We start from the raw sequence: 16854 nt of genomic DNA on the forward strand, positions 1-16854 counted from the left end.
TAAAGAATTTATCACACTGAGGTGTAACTGCCATCTACTTGTCTCTCCTTCTATCCCCTCATCACCTTTCCCCACAGCTATCAGTTACTTCATCTCATTTATCTTTGAAAAGAAACTATGGATTGTTGTAAAGTCAGAGAGCTAATCAGAATTTTGAATCTAGGTTTACTTCATTTCACAGCCCACGGTTCTTCCATGTAACTGAACATTTTTAAGACACTTACTAAATGTTGTCAAATAGCTTTCACAAAATAATTATGCCTGCTGATACTTCTGCCTCCTATATTAGAATGCCCGTATAGGTGGACATCCTCAGTGAATAATACGTATTGACATGAAAAATTTTTGCAAAAGATTACACTTAATCTGCACTTAATTTGTTATTTTCCTTCCGATTGTGTTTGTTGTATTTTGACACAAGAAAGCGTTTTTCAGTTGTCTGTTAATCTTGTCTGATTTTTTTCAAATAATTTCTCAGTTGAAGAAAGGCTTTCTTTAGAATGTGGATAAATATTCAAATAGATTTTTCTACTGGTTTTCTATAATGTTATTTATTTACTTATTTACATATTTATTTATTTTACATTTAGTTCTTTGGTTTACCTGGAATTTCTTTTATTTTTTTTCTACCATATCATGAAAGGTTTTAATTGTCTTTTAAAATACTAAGACAATCTTGTTAAAGGATATTCTTATTTGTAAAGCTGTCGGTAAAATGGTCAGTATTTTATCAAAGCTATTTAATAATAACAAAATTTTAATTTTGGAAGTTTTATAAACTATTATTATAAAATCATGAAATTTGAAATTTATTACAAAATCACTAAAATGTATATAAGAATTTGTGAGATAGTCTAACTTCTAGAAAGCCTCTTCCCTAGCTTGAAAAAAGACTACAAAAGTGCAGATTCAAGATTGTTTGTCCTTGTTACCTGTATTATTAGTGAACTAGTCCAGGAACATAAATCTTCAGTAACAGTTCTGTAGAGTTAAAACATGTGCCCCAAAATACACATGATTTTGACCTCTTACACTGTGACAAAGCGTTATATTACCTCCTTTTTTCTATGCTGGATTCTTCACAGAGGTTAGCTTTTAATGTATAAAGAAAATAGCATTCTGGTTCGTAGGGATTTTTTTTGTTGTAGTTATTTGTCTTTGTGATCTAACTGAATCTCTCATTTCAAAAGGTGGCATAAGAAGTAGTATTAGACTATTACATGTTAGGATATTTGTACATGCATTCCCTGAGTTATGAATCAAATTGCAAATGTATTAATGTAACTGATGACAGTGTGGCAGTTAAGAATTTGTGCTCTGGATTCAGACTACAGGTTTCTAATCCTGGATTCACCGCTTTGTAGGTAGAGAGTCTCCTTAACCTCTGTGCTTGCATGATAATAATGGGACCCATCTTTAGAGTTGCGATAATTGAATTAGTTTGTTGAAAATACTTAGAATTGTGCCTGGCACGTTATCTTGAACATGTTTTCTTGTTTCATTAAATACTCCTTATTCCACCTACCTAATGGTCACACCAGATACCAAAAAGGGCCTACTAGACCAATACTGCCACTCAGACTCATTGGTAGCTCATCATTTCTTCACTCCCAGCTGTTTTATTTTTTCTCAGGGGGGTACATGCTGTGTTTTCCTCTCTTTTTTCATTGCTCACAAATGATTTAAACAGAAGTTCCTGCTTAATATTTTTCTACTGATTTTTATACTTTTGTACAATGTCTATTACAGTACATTTTAAGTTGTTAGATTTAAATGCTGTTCATAACATTTTAATGAAGGAGGGATTCATTGGGAAGTCAAAGGGAAATGCATTTGCGATCCTACACAACATTTACTAAACACACATACATCATAGTGAGATTAGGTTATTTTAAAAAATAATAATTATAAGAAGAAAAACTAGAAATTTGTAAGACTGAAAAAATGGAGATAATAAGTACATAAATTGTTATGCTTATTGATTTTGCTTTATTATTATTTTGCTTATTGATTTATGCTTATTGACTATGTGACAACATTTCTGATTTAATATTATGTAATATGTGCTCCTGGATTCCTTGTCTGTGACATTAAGATCGCAGCCAGTGTGAAGACCAGGGGAATGGCAAGATGACAAATGCAGTAGGTCCAGGAAAATGATGAAAGACTAACACACACTATTCCAAGACTGTGGGAACACAAGGATGATGACACATAAGGGACATTGAGGTTGACTGCAGATGTTAGCTGTGGAAACACATCCTTCACTTCCTAGTGTTCATCAAGAAGATATATTGTGCTTGCTTAATGGAAAACATGCATTTTGGTTAGCTAGGAAGAACTGGGCCAAAGGTTCACTCTACCTGTCCCAGGGTCAGGTGAACAGGACATGTTTAGTGACCGTGTGTTCCTTGGACACATCTGTGAGTCCTCACTCTCTACATTCGGAATATGAGACATAAGAAGTTTCTTTAGTTTTATATGTTCATACCACACATGATTCTACAGAGGGGTATGATAAAAAAAGGGAAACACTGGCAATAAAATAGTGACTTTTAAGTTACTTTCTGAATGTTGGCAATATAATTGTTCATAAAACCTGGGTTCAAATCCTGTATTCTGAGAACATTATTAATAATCCATTATCCCACCATCTTCTGGTTTCATTAATATGTTGAGAGTGCCCAGTGTGCAGAATGAAAGCATACTTCATAGTACAGTCTCCCTCTGTTTATGTCTGTCTTGAAACCCTCCATTTCCTTCTGGTATTTTCTGTACAATGTGAGAAATCAAAATGGAAAATGTATACCATTTCTCTTGTGTGTACTATTGTGCTCAAAAGGTATATACAATGTAGTAATACGACTAAAATGGTTGACATTTACATTACTCTTGACAGGTTTTAAATCACCAGGATACATCATCATGTTTTATATTTAGTGTTTAAATTATACAAGTTGTTTTCATATATAGTCTCTCTCTTGAGCTTTGTAATAGGTAAAATAGGAAATTATTATTCTCATTTCAGTTATGATGAAAATAAAATTCACAGAGGTTACTGGCTGCTGTAAAGTAGAGTTGGGACTAGAACCCAGATCCACTTAGTCAAGGACTTTGTACAGGATGAGATTCCTTTCTTGGCCACTAGGTGGTGATAATTTGTTAAGAGAAAATTGATATAATTTAGGTTTAACTTTGATCTGGGATGTATAGAACCTGACACATGATCTGACCGGGTTATAAGAATTTTGATGTGCTTCTGGAATTACACCTGAGTGATTTACATGGATGTTCTAAATACCTATCACGAGAAAAATGGTTATGGGAATCGAATATTATGTAATGACCAAATACTGTATATACACATAAAGGCATTTAGTAAGTATGTGTTCAGTGAATGAAAAATTAATTATGGAGTTTTGTGATTCTGTTGAGAGTCTCTCAAATCAGAAAGACTTGCTTTTATTACATGAAATAAAAAGTAAGGTATTATACGTTTAGAGTGTTTAACTGTTAAAATGAATTTTTAAAAACCGTCAAAATTATGTATGAGCATTGAGATTTCGGATGACTCATTTTATTTCTGTCCGTATGGTGGAAACACTTTGCACAGTGGGTTTAACTAAATATATTAATATTATAAGATTTAAAATAAAAATGATAGTTGGAATTACCAAGATGAAACCTAGCACCAGAATTGCCAGGCTTTCTCGTCCTGATCTTATACAGGTTTCTTCTGAAGCTCTTTCTTGGAGCTAAAACTTAAGAATGATAGCATTATTCTACTTTCTTTTAACTTATACCATGTTTCCCTGAAAATAAGACCTAGCCAGACCATCAGCTCTAATGTGTCTTTTGGAGCAAAAATTAATGTAAGATCCACTCTTTTATTATGTTAGATAAGACCTGGTCTTATATTATAATAAAATAAGACCAGGTCTTATATTAATTTTTGCTCCAAAAGCCACATTAGAGCTGATGGTCCGGTTAGGTCTTATTTTCGAGGAAACAGAACTTGTCGTAATTAAACAAATGATGTTTCTTCAACAACAGTTGTCGGAACTTTAAAGGTGTGGGATTGCTGTTCGAACAGCTTTCCACAGAAGATGATAAATATTTTGATTATCGTACAAATTTTGTATGAGAGAAAAACATACGAATAAATACACCCAAATATTTTGACACTATCACAATTCAGTCTGTAGGATAATTATAATGTATAATTGAAATGGAAGAATTGTTGAAATTTGGAACGAGGGGGGATTTTTTAATTATATTTTAAAAATCCTATTCAATTGATGTTAAACATGAATTGTAAGTATTTTTTCCTCTGGATTTTTTTTCAGATAGATTAGCTTATTTTTCCCAGTGTAGTTTTTTAATACATTGTTTCTGTTTTATTTCATTCAAAGAGTTCGTAAAAGCTAAGTTTATTATTTTTTTAACATATTTTATTCAGCTTGTTAATCTTAAATGTATGTTGAAATGTTAACCCCTGACGTTTTAATATTTTGCCAGCAACTATAAATATACATTATAATCATTACCTACAATGAGTTTACTATTTGGTATTTACTTATTGAACAGTATATTTTATATTGCATTTTAGATATTTCGATGGAAAGTGAATTCAAATAACTAGTCCTTTGTGTTACATTTTCTTCTGTTAGAAAAAAATACACAAAGTCCCTTTTCATAGTAGTGTCCGATGCTAAAGGTGATTTTATTGTCAAAGATGGCGGATGAGAAATTGCAGATTACCTCACAATATTATAAATGGGTAAGGGACTTACATTAAAATTGTAAATAATAAGATTTCAATGAGTACATTTTTCTTCCTTATAAATTACGAGAATTGAACATGAGGTGAAATGTTTGCAGGATTCATTTAGGTTTGTTCATAATGACATTTCATATGTGGGAAAATGTTTTCTTAGTTTGTTGTTGTTAGGCTGGTGCCATCAAGAGGCCTGTGAAAGCACATAAAGTGATTACATTACCCTGGTCAATAAAAAATGAAATGATGGAGCGGGGAATTTAATGTGCAAAATGTTCTCAATAGGTGTGCTTTTAAAATCACTTTTTAAATGTTCTCGCTTACTAATTTATCTTTTGTGATGTGATTTATAAAAAAAAAAAACTTTTGCATGAAAAGATTACATTTAATGATCTTAGACTCAACGTTATCTTTTTATGAAATATTAATTTTCTTTTTACTCCATTTACGAATTTTAAATGATTTTTTTCAATCGGTGGTGCAGCTTAGATTATCTAGAACTTCATTGTCCAATATGATTTAGCTATATACTACTATAGCCATATACTACTATTTCAATTTAAACTATGTTAATCGTTTTGAAGTTTAATATTAGTTACAAGCAAATAAAATTAAACATTTAGTTCCTCAGTCACATTAGTCACATTCAGTATGTTCATTGGGTACGTTTGGCAAAAATATAATTCAAGCTGTTGAATTTCTCCAAAAAAACTAAAACTGTTCTAGAGCGTATGGATTTCCCTTAAATCGTGATATTTTCACTTTTTTTTCTTACCCATTATATTTAATTTTGAATTGTCTGCCTGTAGCTTTTGATATTTTTCTAAGGCTGTGATTCTCATAGATTCGATTCATGGGTACGAGAATCGAATTCTTTTAAAATTGAGACATTCTTTTAAAAATGAGACATGGGCTTTGAGATTGTGTCAGTGGGGCTGGCGCTGAGTCTAGCAATGGAACTTTAAGGGGCCAGATTCAGGAATCATTGGCCTGGGACACACCAACCAGCCACTCCTACATTTTCTGAGCTTTACCTTTTATATCAAGATAGATCACCAAAAAGTGACATGTCTTGATGATGTAAAATTTTCTCCTTGCAGAAATATTCTGATGGAACTGCCACTGACATTGTTCCTTTATCCAATAAGGACGAAGCACCAGGCACTGTGTGCCAGGCTCTGTTCTGAGCATAAGGAGGGCACATCACTAAGGAAAACAGGCAAAACTCCCTGCTCACATGAACTTTAGAGTCTGGTGAATGTTATTACATCTTTATGTCCTGGACTTCTGTAGAGGAGTCAGTAGTGGAGTGGCTGTGTGTAAAATGTCTGATTTTGAATGTTACATTTACACAGGATCAACTCGATAAATTCCACCTAGGAATTCATTGCTATGAAAGTTTCTAGTACGAATTGTTCTGGTTCCTTCTGTTAGAGAATATTGCCTTGCTACAGGAAAGCAGTTCAATATCCAGTCACACCCCTAATGATGGTGCTCCCCATATTATGGTCTGTGCCTCTCTTTCTCTTTTGTCTCTTCTTGATCTGCCATTCTTTCCCCAGCCTTATCTCTCCTTCCTTCACATTTCCCCTCATTTTAGAGATGTAGTTTTATTGTTAACAGTGTGTTCGATTACAAGCAACCTTGAATTCATTTGTTATGTAAATGGTGAAAAGAGGGGAGATTGAAAGAGATGAAGGCAGTAGAAGTAAGCATTTGCTCAGTGAACTTTAAGGGAGACTAAAATCATATTCCGAGAGATATGGAGTCTTATTCCTGAACTAAAAGTAGACTTCTATAGAATTGACAATAACTGTAAATTTTGAAAGTCCTTGCTGTTTTAACCTTTACAAGTGATTAATAAGCATTTATATAATAGGTTTTAAAACTTGATGAAAACCCTAGAAATCTTCTTGTTCAGATATCTAATTTTACTGGAAATGAAACAATGTTGCCTGCAGTAAGCTCTTCATATTTTAATGGGGCATGTCAAAGATTTATTAATGCACAAATAGATAATTTAGCCCATGGCTTTTAACCTTTTTGGGAATCTGATGCAAATTTTACATACAATTTTAAGATATTTATGCTCCCTCCTCTCCTGACAAACTTATTCATGAGCTTCTAACTAGATGTGTGTGTATCTGGGTGTAGGGTGGGGTTATTTTGAAAGAGTCCCTCAGTTCTCATCCATGGTGAGAACTGCTGCTGATGAGACTCTATTATTTCCTCTGATACTGTGTTTCCCCAAAAATAAGACCTAGCCGGACAATCAGCTCTAATGCGTCTTTTGGAGCAAAAAGTAATATAAGACCCGGTCTTATTATAAGACCGGGTCTTATATAATATATATAATATAGTATAATATAATATAATAAGTATAGAATAGTATAATATAATACCAGGTCTTATATTAATTTTTGCTCCAAAAGACAAAACAAGGTATGTTGAAAACCACAGATGTAGTATTTACCATGCACTGTAATTATTTACATATTATGCCATTTTTTAACATCTGAACTTCCCAAGGCTGATAATCTTTACTCATACATTAATGTGCTGGGTCCAAAATAATATTATGAGCCTGCCCCAGATCAAGTAGTTCTGTTTTAATAAATATTGGCAGATAGTAGAGAGGACATTAAACTGTTACAAGCAACCTGGATTACAAAAGTCCTAGCTTTACAGCTGAAATTAGGGGTACATCCTTAAGCAAGTCACCTAATGTCCTGTGGCCTCTGTCCCTTTCCTTTATAAAAGGAGATTGTAGTAAATTCAAATGTATGGTCTCTAAGGGCTCAGCTTTACATTCTGTTAATTGAAATAAAGCAAGAGGCTAAAATTAAGAGATCTGAATTCTACATGTAAGTATATTTTTATATGTCTGCAAGTGTGTGGCTATGTGATTTACTTTCTAGATTTCTCACAAAATATGCATTCGTTGTCTATTAACTTGCACTCAACCTGGGAGTACCTTACCACATCGAAGTTGGGCCACCCTCTCTGCTGTGTCACATCAGGCACCTGTCTCCATATTCTGTGATGTCTCTGTTTCCCCCTCGAACACAAGGGTCCGTGTATTTTCGGTAAATGTGCATGCCCAAGGGTGCATGGGGTCCACAGATTTTAATCTGCAATGACTAGCACTATGTTTGGCACATAAAAGACAGTATAATTTGTCAAATGAATTCATTGGTTTTTTAAAACTTGTTTAAAAGTTCGTCTGTGTATATGTTTTAATCATACCACCAGAAGTCAGATTTCAAAATAATGTCCAAAAAACTTTTAACTAGCTCACCAAATTTTTGATTATCTTTTCCTAATTCAGAGATCACTAAGCCTCTGTTACATTAGAAATATAGGTCCTCGTGGAGCTTATAATTTGGCAAATAAGAGAAAAGAGACATGTTATTAACTCTAGTTACAGTGTGAAGACTCACACATATAAACAAAATATAAGAAAACATTAGAAATTTAAATAATACATTATGACTCGTATTTTGAACTGTAAGTATTTTTACTCGATGAACATGATTTCTTTGTTCAATTCTAGCTCTTTGGACAGTGTTACTTACTCTTGTTCTGTGTGATCGAAAGTAGACTAAATAACTTTCTAGCACTTTATCTCTTTAAAGGTCTCCAAGTATTTTAAAAATATGTATGGAAGACTGGCATAGCTATATCTTGTTTTAAGTTACTGTTACATGTATTCTGCTTTTCTGATAAGTGCTTTTTTACTTTTAGGAGGATTTTCAATGGGAGGGTGCATGGCTATGCACTTAGCATATAGAAATCATCAAGATGTGGCAGGAGTTTTCGCTCTTTCTAGTTTCCTAAATAAAACATCTGCTGTTTACCAGGTAAGCACCAGATTTAAAAAAAATAATAATAATAATAATATAATAATGAAATATTCACACATTGAAACTAAAACAAAATTGATAAGTAACAATTGATGCACAGAGCATTTCTGGGAATTCATGGCAAAATGAGTTATGTGAATAATTACAGCTGGTTATTCATGTTCCAGAAATGCCCTATACAAAGAATATTGCTAAGCAAGGTGTCAAAAGGAAAAGGATAAAAACAATACATGTGTGGTATATCTGTATCCCTTATGTATATTAAACCTATAGATAATTATAGCTAGTTTTGCAGCAGTATCCTTATTTATGAATATGATACATTACAGTGTTGCAGCTGTATTACCAAAAGCAGAAACATCAGATGTAGAAATGAAAACTAGAACGTAATTTTTCTCTGGACTGTACCTTAGCTCTGTGTTCCCCCCTCCTTCCCCTCTGTGTGAAGAGGTCTGTCTTCCCAAGTCACAGTTTCTTCAAGAAATGCTTTGATCATTTTGAAACCATCCTCTACGGAGTAAATGCAGGTACAACTCAGCTAAAGTTGAGGGTGTGCTGAGGGGGTGCTGGCCCCCTCAGACAGCACCATCACTGCCTCTTTTTTCCCTCTAAATATTGATGCTTTGGTAAAATTGGAACTTTTCTGATTTCCAAGAATGATGTTCTTAAATGAATTTTTTAAACGTTTCCTTTTTTATATCCTCTTCTCTAGGCTCTTCAGAAAAGTGATGGTGTACACCCTGAATTATTTCAGTGCCATGGTACTGCAGATGAGTTAGTTCTTCATTCTTGGGGTGAAGAGACAAACTCCATGTTAAAATCTCTAGGAGTGAGCACAAAGTTTCACAGTTTGCCAGGTGTTTACCATGAACTAAGCAAAGGTGAACTAGAAAAACTGAAGTCATGGATTCTTACAAAACTACCAGGAGAAGCAGAAAGGCAAATTGAGTGAATCAAGATTGATATGTTAATATGCATGTAATGTCTTTGTGAAAAATAAAGTCTACTGCCAAATTATAACTTGACCAGTGATAATTAAAATATTAAGAAATATCAACAGTTTACTGACTTGTTATTAAAATGCTTAGCACCATAGAGAGTAGTATAATCTTATTAATGATAAACATTAATTTAGACAGACAACTACATACCATTTTCAGATACATTTTTGTAAATATCTGTAGACCTTTTAAGTAATTAAATATTTAAATTTTTAAAAAGCAATATTTAAATAAGAGCAATACAAAAACATGAAAAGCCTTAACATGGTATGATTTTATCTTTCCTGCCACTTTCTTTAAATTGCCTTTCTAAAGGTATTTATGTTTATATAGTTTTCAACAGAGTAACATTGATACTCCAAGTTTATAAAGTGGCTTCACATTATCTCACTTGACCATCAAGAGTTTGATGAAACAGAATGAATAGATGTTATTTGATAATAGGGATAGAAGGATGAAAACTTGCCCAAAGCCTCAAGAGCCAAGACTAGCATCCAGGCCTTCTAATTCTCAGCGGAGCGCTCTTTCTGTTGGACCAAATTGCTGCTCTGCTCTAGTCCTACCGTGTTTCCCTGAAAATAAGACCTAGCCGGCCCATCAGCTCTAATGCGTCTTTTGGAGCAAAAATTAATGTAAGACCCAGTCGTATTTTAATATAAGACGGGGTATAATATAACATAACATTAACATAACATAACATAGTTATAATACTGGGTCTTAACATTAATTTTTGCTCCAAAAGACACATTATAGCTGATGGTCCGGCTAGGTCTTATTTTCAGGGAAACATGGTAGTGTTCCAGTTGTATGACAGACCTTTGACAACACTCGGTAAGGCCAATATTTTAAATTTTATCCATTCTCATGCATGTGTAGTAATATCGCATAGTGGTTTTAACTTTGCATTTTCCTAATGATATTAAGCAATTTTTGTATGCCTATTTGTGATCTGTATAAATTCTTTGATTATATATCCATCCAAATCTTTTGCGCATTTGTATTAGGCTGTTTTCTTGTTGCACGGTAAGAGGTTTTATATGTATATATGGACACACGATACTCATCCTTTGTTAGATGTTTTGCAGATTTTCTTTTTTTAGTTTGTAATGTGCAGTTTTTTCTTTCCAGTGTAATTCAAATAGCAAAAGTTTTTAAATTTAAGTCTGGTTTATTCATCTTTTCATTTACATTTTCTGCTTTTGATATATTAAAGAAATTTTAAGAAATCCAAGGTCACTAAGATTTTCTCCTATATTTCCTTCTAGAAGTTTTATAGCCTTAGGTCTCATATTTAGTCTGTGATCAATTTCAAGTAAATTTTTGCATATGGTAAGAGTATGTATCTGGGTTCATTTTTGCATATCCAGTTATTCCAGCACCATTAGTTGAAAAGACTGTTATTTCTCCACTGAATGGCTGAAAGTCCAGTTGTTCCTGCATATGTATGTTAATTTCTGGACTCTTCTATGTTCCATGGATCCATTTATCTGTCTTTACAGCTGGTACCACACTGACTTGATTACTGGAGCATTGTAGTGAGTCTTGAAATCAGATCATCTACCTCCTGTAATGTTGTTAGTAATTTTTAAGTCTTTTATACCCATATATTTACTTTTTCCAATGCTCTTTATTCCTTAATATAGTCTCATGTTTCCATATGGTATTATTTTCCTTCTGCCTGAAATACTTTAACATGTAAGATAATGCAGGTCTCTACTGCTCTTTCCACTTTTGCATGTCTGAAAAAGTATTATTTTGCATTTATTTTTGAAAGACATACAGAATTCTAGGTTGACAGGGTTGTGGTTTTGTTTTTTTCTTTTATTACGATAACGCTCTTCTTAAGTGGTATCAGAGCAGTCTTTGCTCCGGACTAATTTTGCCCCACGACTCAAGCAAGGTGTCTTGGAGTACTCTAGCTGATACGTGCTGGGCTGTGAGGTTTTACACTCTGGCTAGTGGAAGCGCACACTTTCCCAAGCCCTCCGTGAACGCCCGTGAAGTCCTTTTGTTCCTCTCAGGAGGTTCATACTTTCTGCACACATCTGACAATGAGGTAGAGCCTCTACAGCTCTAGCACTGTCTGTGCAGCTCCCTAACACTCTGGTCTGTGACCTCTGAGCTTTGGGACCCTCTGGACTCCCAGCTGGGTCTCCCTCCCCACAACCACACCCAGAAACTCTCTTCACACAATGATCTGGGTATTTGTAGATCTCCCCTCATGGGTTTCTCCTCAGGGGATGACCGCCCTGCATAGCCCATGTCCAATATCTGAAAACTTACACATAGTCTAGCTTGTTTTGTTGTTTCAGATCGAAGAACAAATCAGGTCACTGTTACTCTAGTTTCTAATCTTGGTCATAGCAGAAGCCTCTTCATTCCTCTTTTATTTAAAGTTACAAACTCGAACTTTGAAGAGGGAGAGACACAGAGAGAGGGAAGGTAGGAGGAAAAGAGAATGAGAACTTCACTAATAAAATCCCAAAAGATTCAGTTCATGCAGTGTTTTAATTATCTTAAGCTTTTAATGACCTTCTACTTCTTGAAATTTGAAATACATTGGCTTGAATATACATGGATCACTCATTTTTAAAACCCTTATGGCTGCAGTTTGCCCAAGAGTAACATATGTATGTGTCCTAGATAAGAGTGTCAGGCCTGTGAGTGCTGAGTATATACATACCAAATATAGTTAGTATAAGGGAAAGGAATCTAGATTTTTTTTTTTAATGAATACTTGTCCTGTCACTTAATAATCATGTATTCTGGGATACATTGCAACCTCTGCTACAGTGTACTCTTTTGTGAAGTTATGTGAGGAGCAAGTTATATAGTCTATGTAAAAGCCTTTAATAAAATGTAAAGTTAAACAAATTTACGGTCCAACTAGTATAGTTTTGCCAGAGATGGAGGGGTGGGTGCATGTAATGGTTATAAATCTCTACAGACTGATCCATGCGTGGAATATCTATCTAAATATTGTATATAGACAATCTTCAATTCTGGTCCCCTACCCATTGGGCTGATAGGATATCCATTCTGTCATGAGCTCTTTTACCTCATTCCAAATCATGCAAGATGTGGGTCTCCTTACACAAGGCAGTGTAGTCAGGGGAGACCCTCCAGTATCCAGTTCTCACTAAATAATCCTTTTGTCCATATGTGTGTGGTCTCTTAAAGCCTGAAAAAGCATTGCTAAGGCTGGGAACACCAGGATTAAGGTTTTATCCTCCTAGGGAAACCACTCAGCCTTTCACCTCCTGTCCCAAAGCCATTTGTTGCTTTCTCCACATAAACATTTCCTAAAGCCAGGGAGTTGCCATAGCCCTGGTACTTTCTTATGTGGGAAAGGGAAAAGGGCAACAAGAAGAAAGCATGAATCAATAAATCATAAATGTTTCTGTGTTGGGGAGACTGGAACTGTGTGAGGGAGGAGAGAGAAAGCTGGGGTATGAGTGAGAGAGACTGTTTTACTCTCTATTTCTCCTGTTTGAATTTTTATAATCAGCTTTATTACGTCCGTCATCCTAAAAGTGAAGTGAAATATTTCCTAGTAGCATTTTTTCTCCACTAAGAACTGAATAAGAGATCATTATCAGTGGTAAAGATATTAAATGTATTCTTTATAGGAAGCTGAGTATTTCAACTGGAGTATTACAGAGTGCACTGAGAACACAATATGAAGCCGACTGGCAATTTGGCTGTTGAGACTTGACAGTACTGTGATATGTAAAAGAAAATGTCCAGATATCAGTGAGCCAGAGTATATTTAAACAAAAAGTCTTTATCATATAAAAGGGATTTCTTGCTATACGATAAGAGAACAGATTTACCAAAACCACACAAACATTTCAAGAAAATACCAAAAGTATGCAAACATGTCAAGAGAATTCAGATTATCTGATATGCAAAGACAGCTGGTTCACCAGACTTTAACTGAATAATGTTAACACGTGAAGAGCTAGAATTGTATTTACAGAGAACAAACGTACTGTTACGTACATTTTGATTTTACTTCCCAATTTACCCTCAGAAAGACGTTTTTACGGCAACACACACATGAGCTCTTCTGAAGAGAAGGTGTCGCTTTAGCACATTCCCACTCTGAGGGTAGGATGCAGACTCACGCACGCATTCTCTCTGTCACACTTGTTAAAATGGGTCATTGGGCTGCAACCAGATGCGTCCAATGTCTGTCATACAGCACAGAATTACAACTGCTGTGAAAAGGACTCGCAGCCCCAGAATGAGGCCCACGTGCAGCACACTTGGTTGTCATCTCTCTAAAAAGCTTTCCTGAATTACCTTCCTATCTCAGTCACCTGAGATCTACGTGAGCTCTCGGTGGTGTTTCCTAACATACTTGCAAATTTTATGGAAGATGAAAGTCACCATGTTTTCCAGACAGACAAGTGAACACATCCTTTACAATCGTCAGGCCCCTCAATGGGACCTCCATAAGTCAAGGGCTCAGGTGGCAAGGTGTCCGCCCTGACCTCCCAGCCAGCTGACACGTCTTAGAATTCCCTGGTCAGTTTAACAATTGAGTCTAGTCCTGGTTTTGCAGAGAACACCCAGGGACAGTCACCCCAGCCTTTGTCCACACACACAGCTGGGTGGCATTTGTCCATGCCACAGAAGTAATGAATGACAGCTGCGGGAAAGCTATCTGGAGTGGGGGTGCTGCTTTTTGCTTTTGTGATCCTTTCTCTCTCTTTCCCATAAGCTCCTGGGTTCTCAGGGGTTCTCTCCTGAGCTTCCAGAATTGTTGCTTTTCCTCCTCTTGCATACAATGTACCTTCTATTCTAGTAGCAGTAACTTCACCTTTTTCCATTTGTCCCCTACTCACACCCAGACTTTTCATCCAGAAGGGTTGGGTCCAAGAAGGACAATGGCATTTTTATAAAACTTACAGTGGTCCACGTGGACCACTGTAGGGGGACATACAGTTGCCTCCCTAATTTCTCCTCATTAAGAGAAAGTAAGATAGAAGACCATTTATTGTCCAATTGACCATACGATTTGGTCGACATGTTTGCTACCACTTCCCATGGACTTCCCTCACATTCTGTTAATCACCCTGCAAAGCCTTCATTCTTTCCTTTCTTGGTCCTTGACTGCATTAGACCATGAGTGTGAAATTTCATTTGAAATAACGAGTAAGCTTTTACCAAAATATAAAATATTTAAAAAGATATTTTCTTTGTGCTACCCTCAAGTTATTATGTGCATTACTTTGTGATTTTATTTAGTCCTTTCATTTTAGATTGGTTGTGAAAACCATATGTGATTTTTATGGTGGGAATAGAATTAATGGTTCTATGATGAATGGTGGACATCCTGTTTTGAAGAAATCATATTTTGGGCAAAATGCCCATTAATGACTTATGTTTTTGCCAATAGTGTAGTTCAGAGCCTCTGGGATCTCTCTCTCTCTCTCTCTCTCTCTCTCTCTCTCTCTCTCTCTCTCTCTCTCTCTCTCTCTCTGTCTCTCTCTCTCTCTCTCTTTCTTTTAAGAAGTGATGAGAAACTTTGATGTTTTGCATTCTATTTTAAATTTATTTTACGAGTGATTTCAAAATACCTTATTCATCTTTTATTATTGTAACTAATTTATAATTTTTTTGTTGTTTTGTTTTGGTGTTTCACTACCTACTCTTAAGGACATACTATTACTTTAAAAATCACTGTTTTCATTCTATTTCCCTCTTTCTTCACATCCCAATTTTTTCTAGTCAGTTGTTGGCTTGTCCAATTGAAAATAGAGATACACTTCACATGAGTTATTTGACATATTAATTTTGGCCACTTCTGGTATGCTCTTTTGCCAGTGAAATTATTGAAATTGAAAAATTGGGTGGGGGTGTCTGTGAGAGACAGAAATCTTTCCCTGTGTATTAAATATTAGGCCAGTTTCTCTATCATATACCAAGAGATAAGTGCTAAAACCAAAGTTCACGGCATACGACTGGCAGAAGCAAATAAATGGTTCCCTTTAAAAATTTCACTTCAACAGCAATAAATCTCTAGTTAAGCCCCAAACCAGGATTTTTAAATGGCACATGAAAAATGTATCGATTTCAAATAGTAGCTGAAGTGCACTTCATTTTCTTTTAGGTTGCTTAATTATCCTGTGAAATGTCAAGTGTGCTTTAGGGCCGCTGGTTAATATTGTCTTAGTTCTGCCATAGAATCAAAAACTATTACTGGAGGGAATTCAGAGATTATCCTTTTACACATACGCGCACCAAGATCTAAAGGATTGAAGTGACTCAGAGGTCTGAATAAGCAGAGCTAATACACACTTGTCCATTCTGGTGCTCTTGTCACTGTGCCCTGTTGCCATACTAGGAATGTTCAGAAAGTATGGCTAAAAATTCACTAAATTTCAAACGTTTTCAATTCAGAGTTATTCCCTTTCCTCTGTAGACATCTTATAGTCATGCTTCTTTTGGCCCCTTTTTTTCCGTTTTCTAAAGGAATGTACTAGCCAGCCCAAACTAAATTTTAAATCATGGTATAGATTTAAGAGTTTTTAAAGGTTATGAATTATTTCTATCCGAGTTCTAATTTCTGAACCCCATAGCCTCCTTCAGACCTTATCTTACGTGTGATCTTTATAGGATTTGATTCTGGAAACGCGAGCCTTCTAGTCTGGTTTTCCTGGGGTCTCTTGACTATGATTTCTCTTATCTGTTTCAGTGGCTCCTTTTCTGTTATTCCCTTACTATGGAGGCTCCTCCTTTCAGCTGTTTTTCTTTTAATTCTCCCTCTGGGCCATCTTCCATTGTGATGGCTTCAGACTGTTGTCCCCACATCTATACCTGTGTCCCGGAGCTCTTTTTATCACTACATCCATGTTTTAGACTTCCTGCTCAAGCCCCCTATCTGGTTGTCAGATAACCTCTATACATCTAATACAGTCAAAACAATGCAAAAGTTTCATGCCAAATATGTGATTTAGGTTAAAAATATGTGAGCTCTCCAAGTTCCTTTCCCCTCACCTGCAAAATGGGTTTGTTATTAAATGTGAAGAGCCCAGCACAGCCGTTGAGAATTAATACCTTCATTGCCCTCTCCTGAACCTGCTTTCCTTGATGTGACCTATTTTAAATGACTTTCCCTCCACGTAATAATGTCTTTGTGTCCTACTCCACACGTTCCCCTTTCTCATCTCGTCGTCATACCCGTTAACTAATCCTTCTGATGTTT

At 35.4% G+C, this 16854-nt stretch overlaps 1 protein-coding gene across 2 annotated transcripts in view; it reads left to right on the forward strand.

The window, feature by feature from the left end:
* Positions 1 to 10974, forward strand: part of LYPLAL1 (lysophospholipase like 1) — a 28262-nt gene extending 17288 nt beyond the window's left edge. Inside the window, exons 4-6 of one of the 2 annotated variants that reach the window (XR_013992678.1) lie at positions 8522 to 8637; positions 9353 to 10070; positions 10411 to 10861. Coding sequence is in view for 1 of the 2 variants with exons in the window: in XM_081039458.1 (XP_080895584.1) it covers positions 8522 to 8637; positions 9353 to 9592 (356 nt within the window). In the remaining variant the exon portion in view is untranslated. Of the gene's footprint in view, positions 1 to 8521; positions 8638 to 9352 lie in introns of both variants that reach the window. The other variant, XM_081039458.1, reaches the window with a different exon arrangement.
* Positions 10975 to 16854: the final 5880 nt, after the last annotated feature.

This window comes from Rhinolophus hipposideros, assembly GCF_964194185.1.
Source record: "Rhinolophus hipposideros genome assembly, chromosome: 26".
Taxonomy (NCBI): domain Eukaryota; kingdom Metazoa; phylum Chordata; class Mammalia; order Chiroptera; family Rhinolophidae; genus Rhinolophus; species Rhinolophus hipposideros.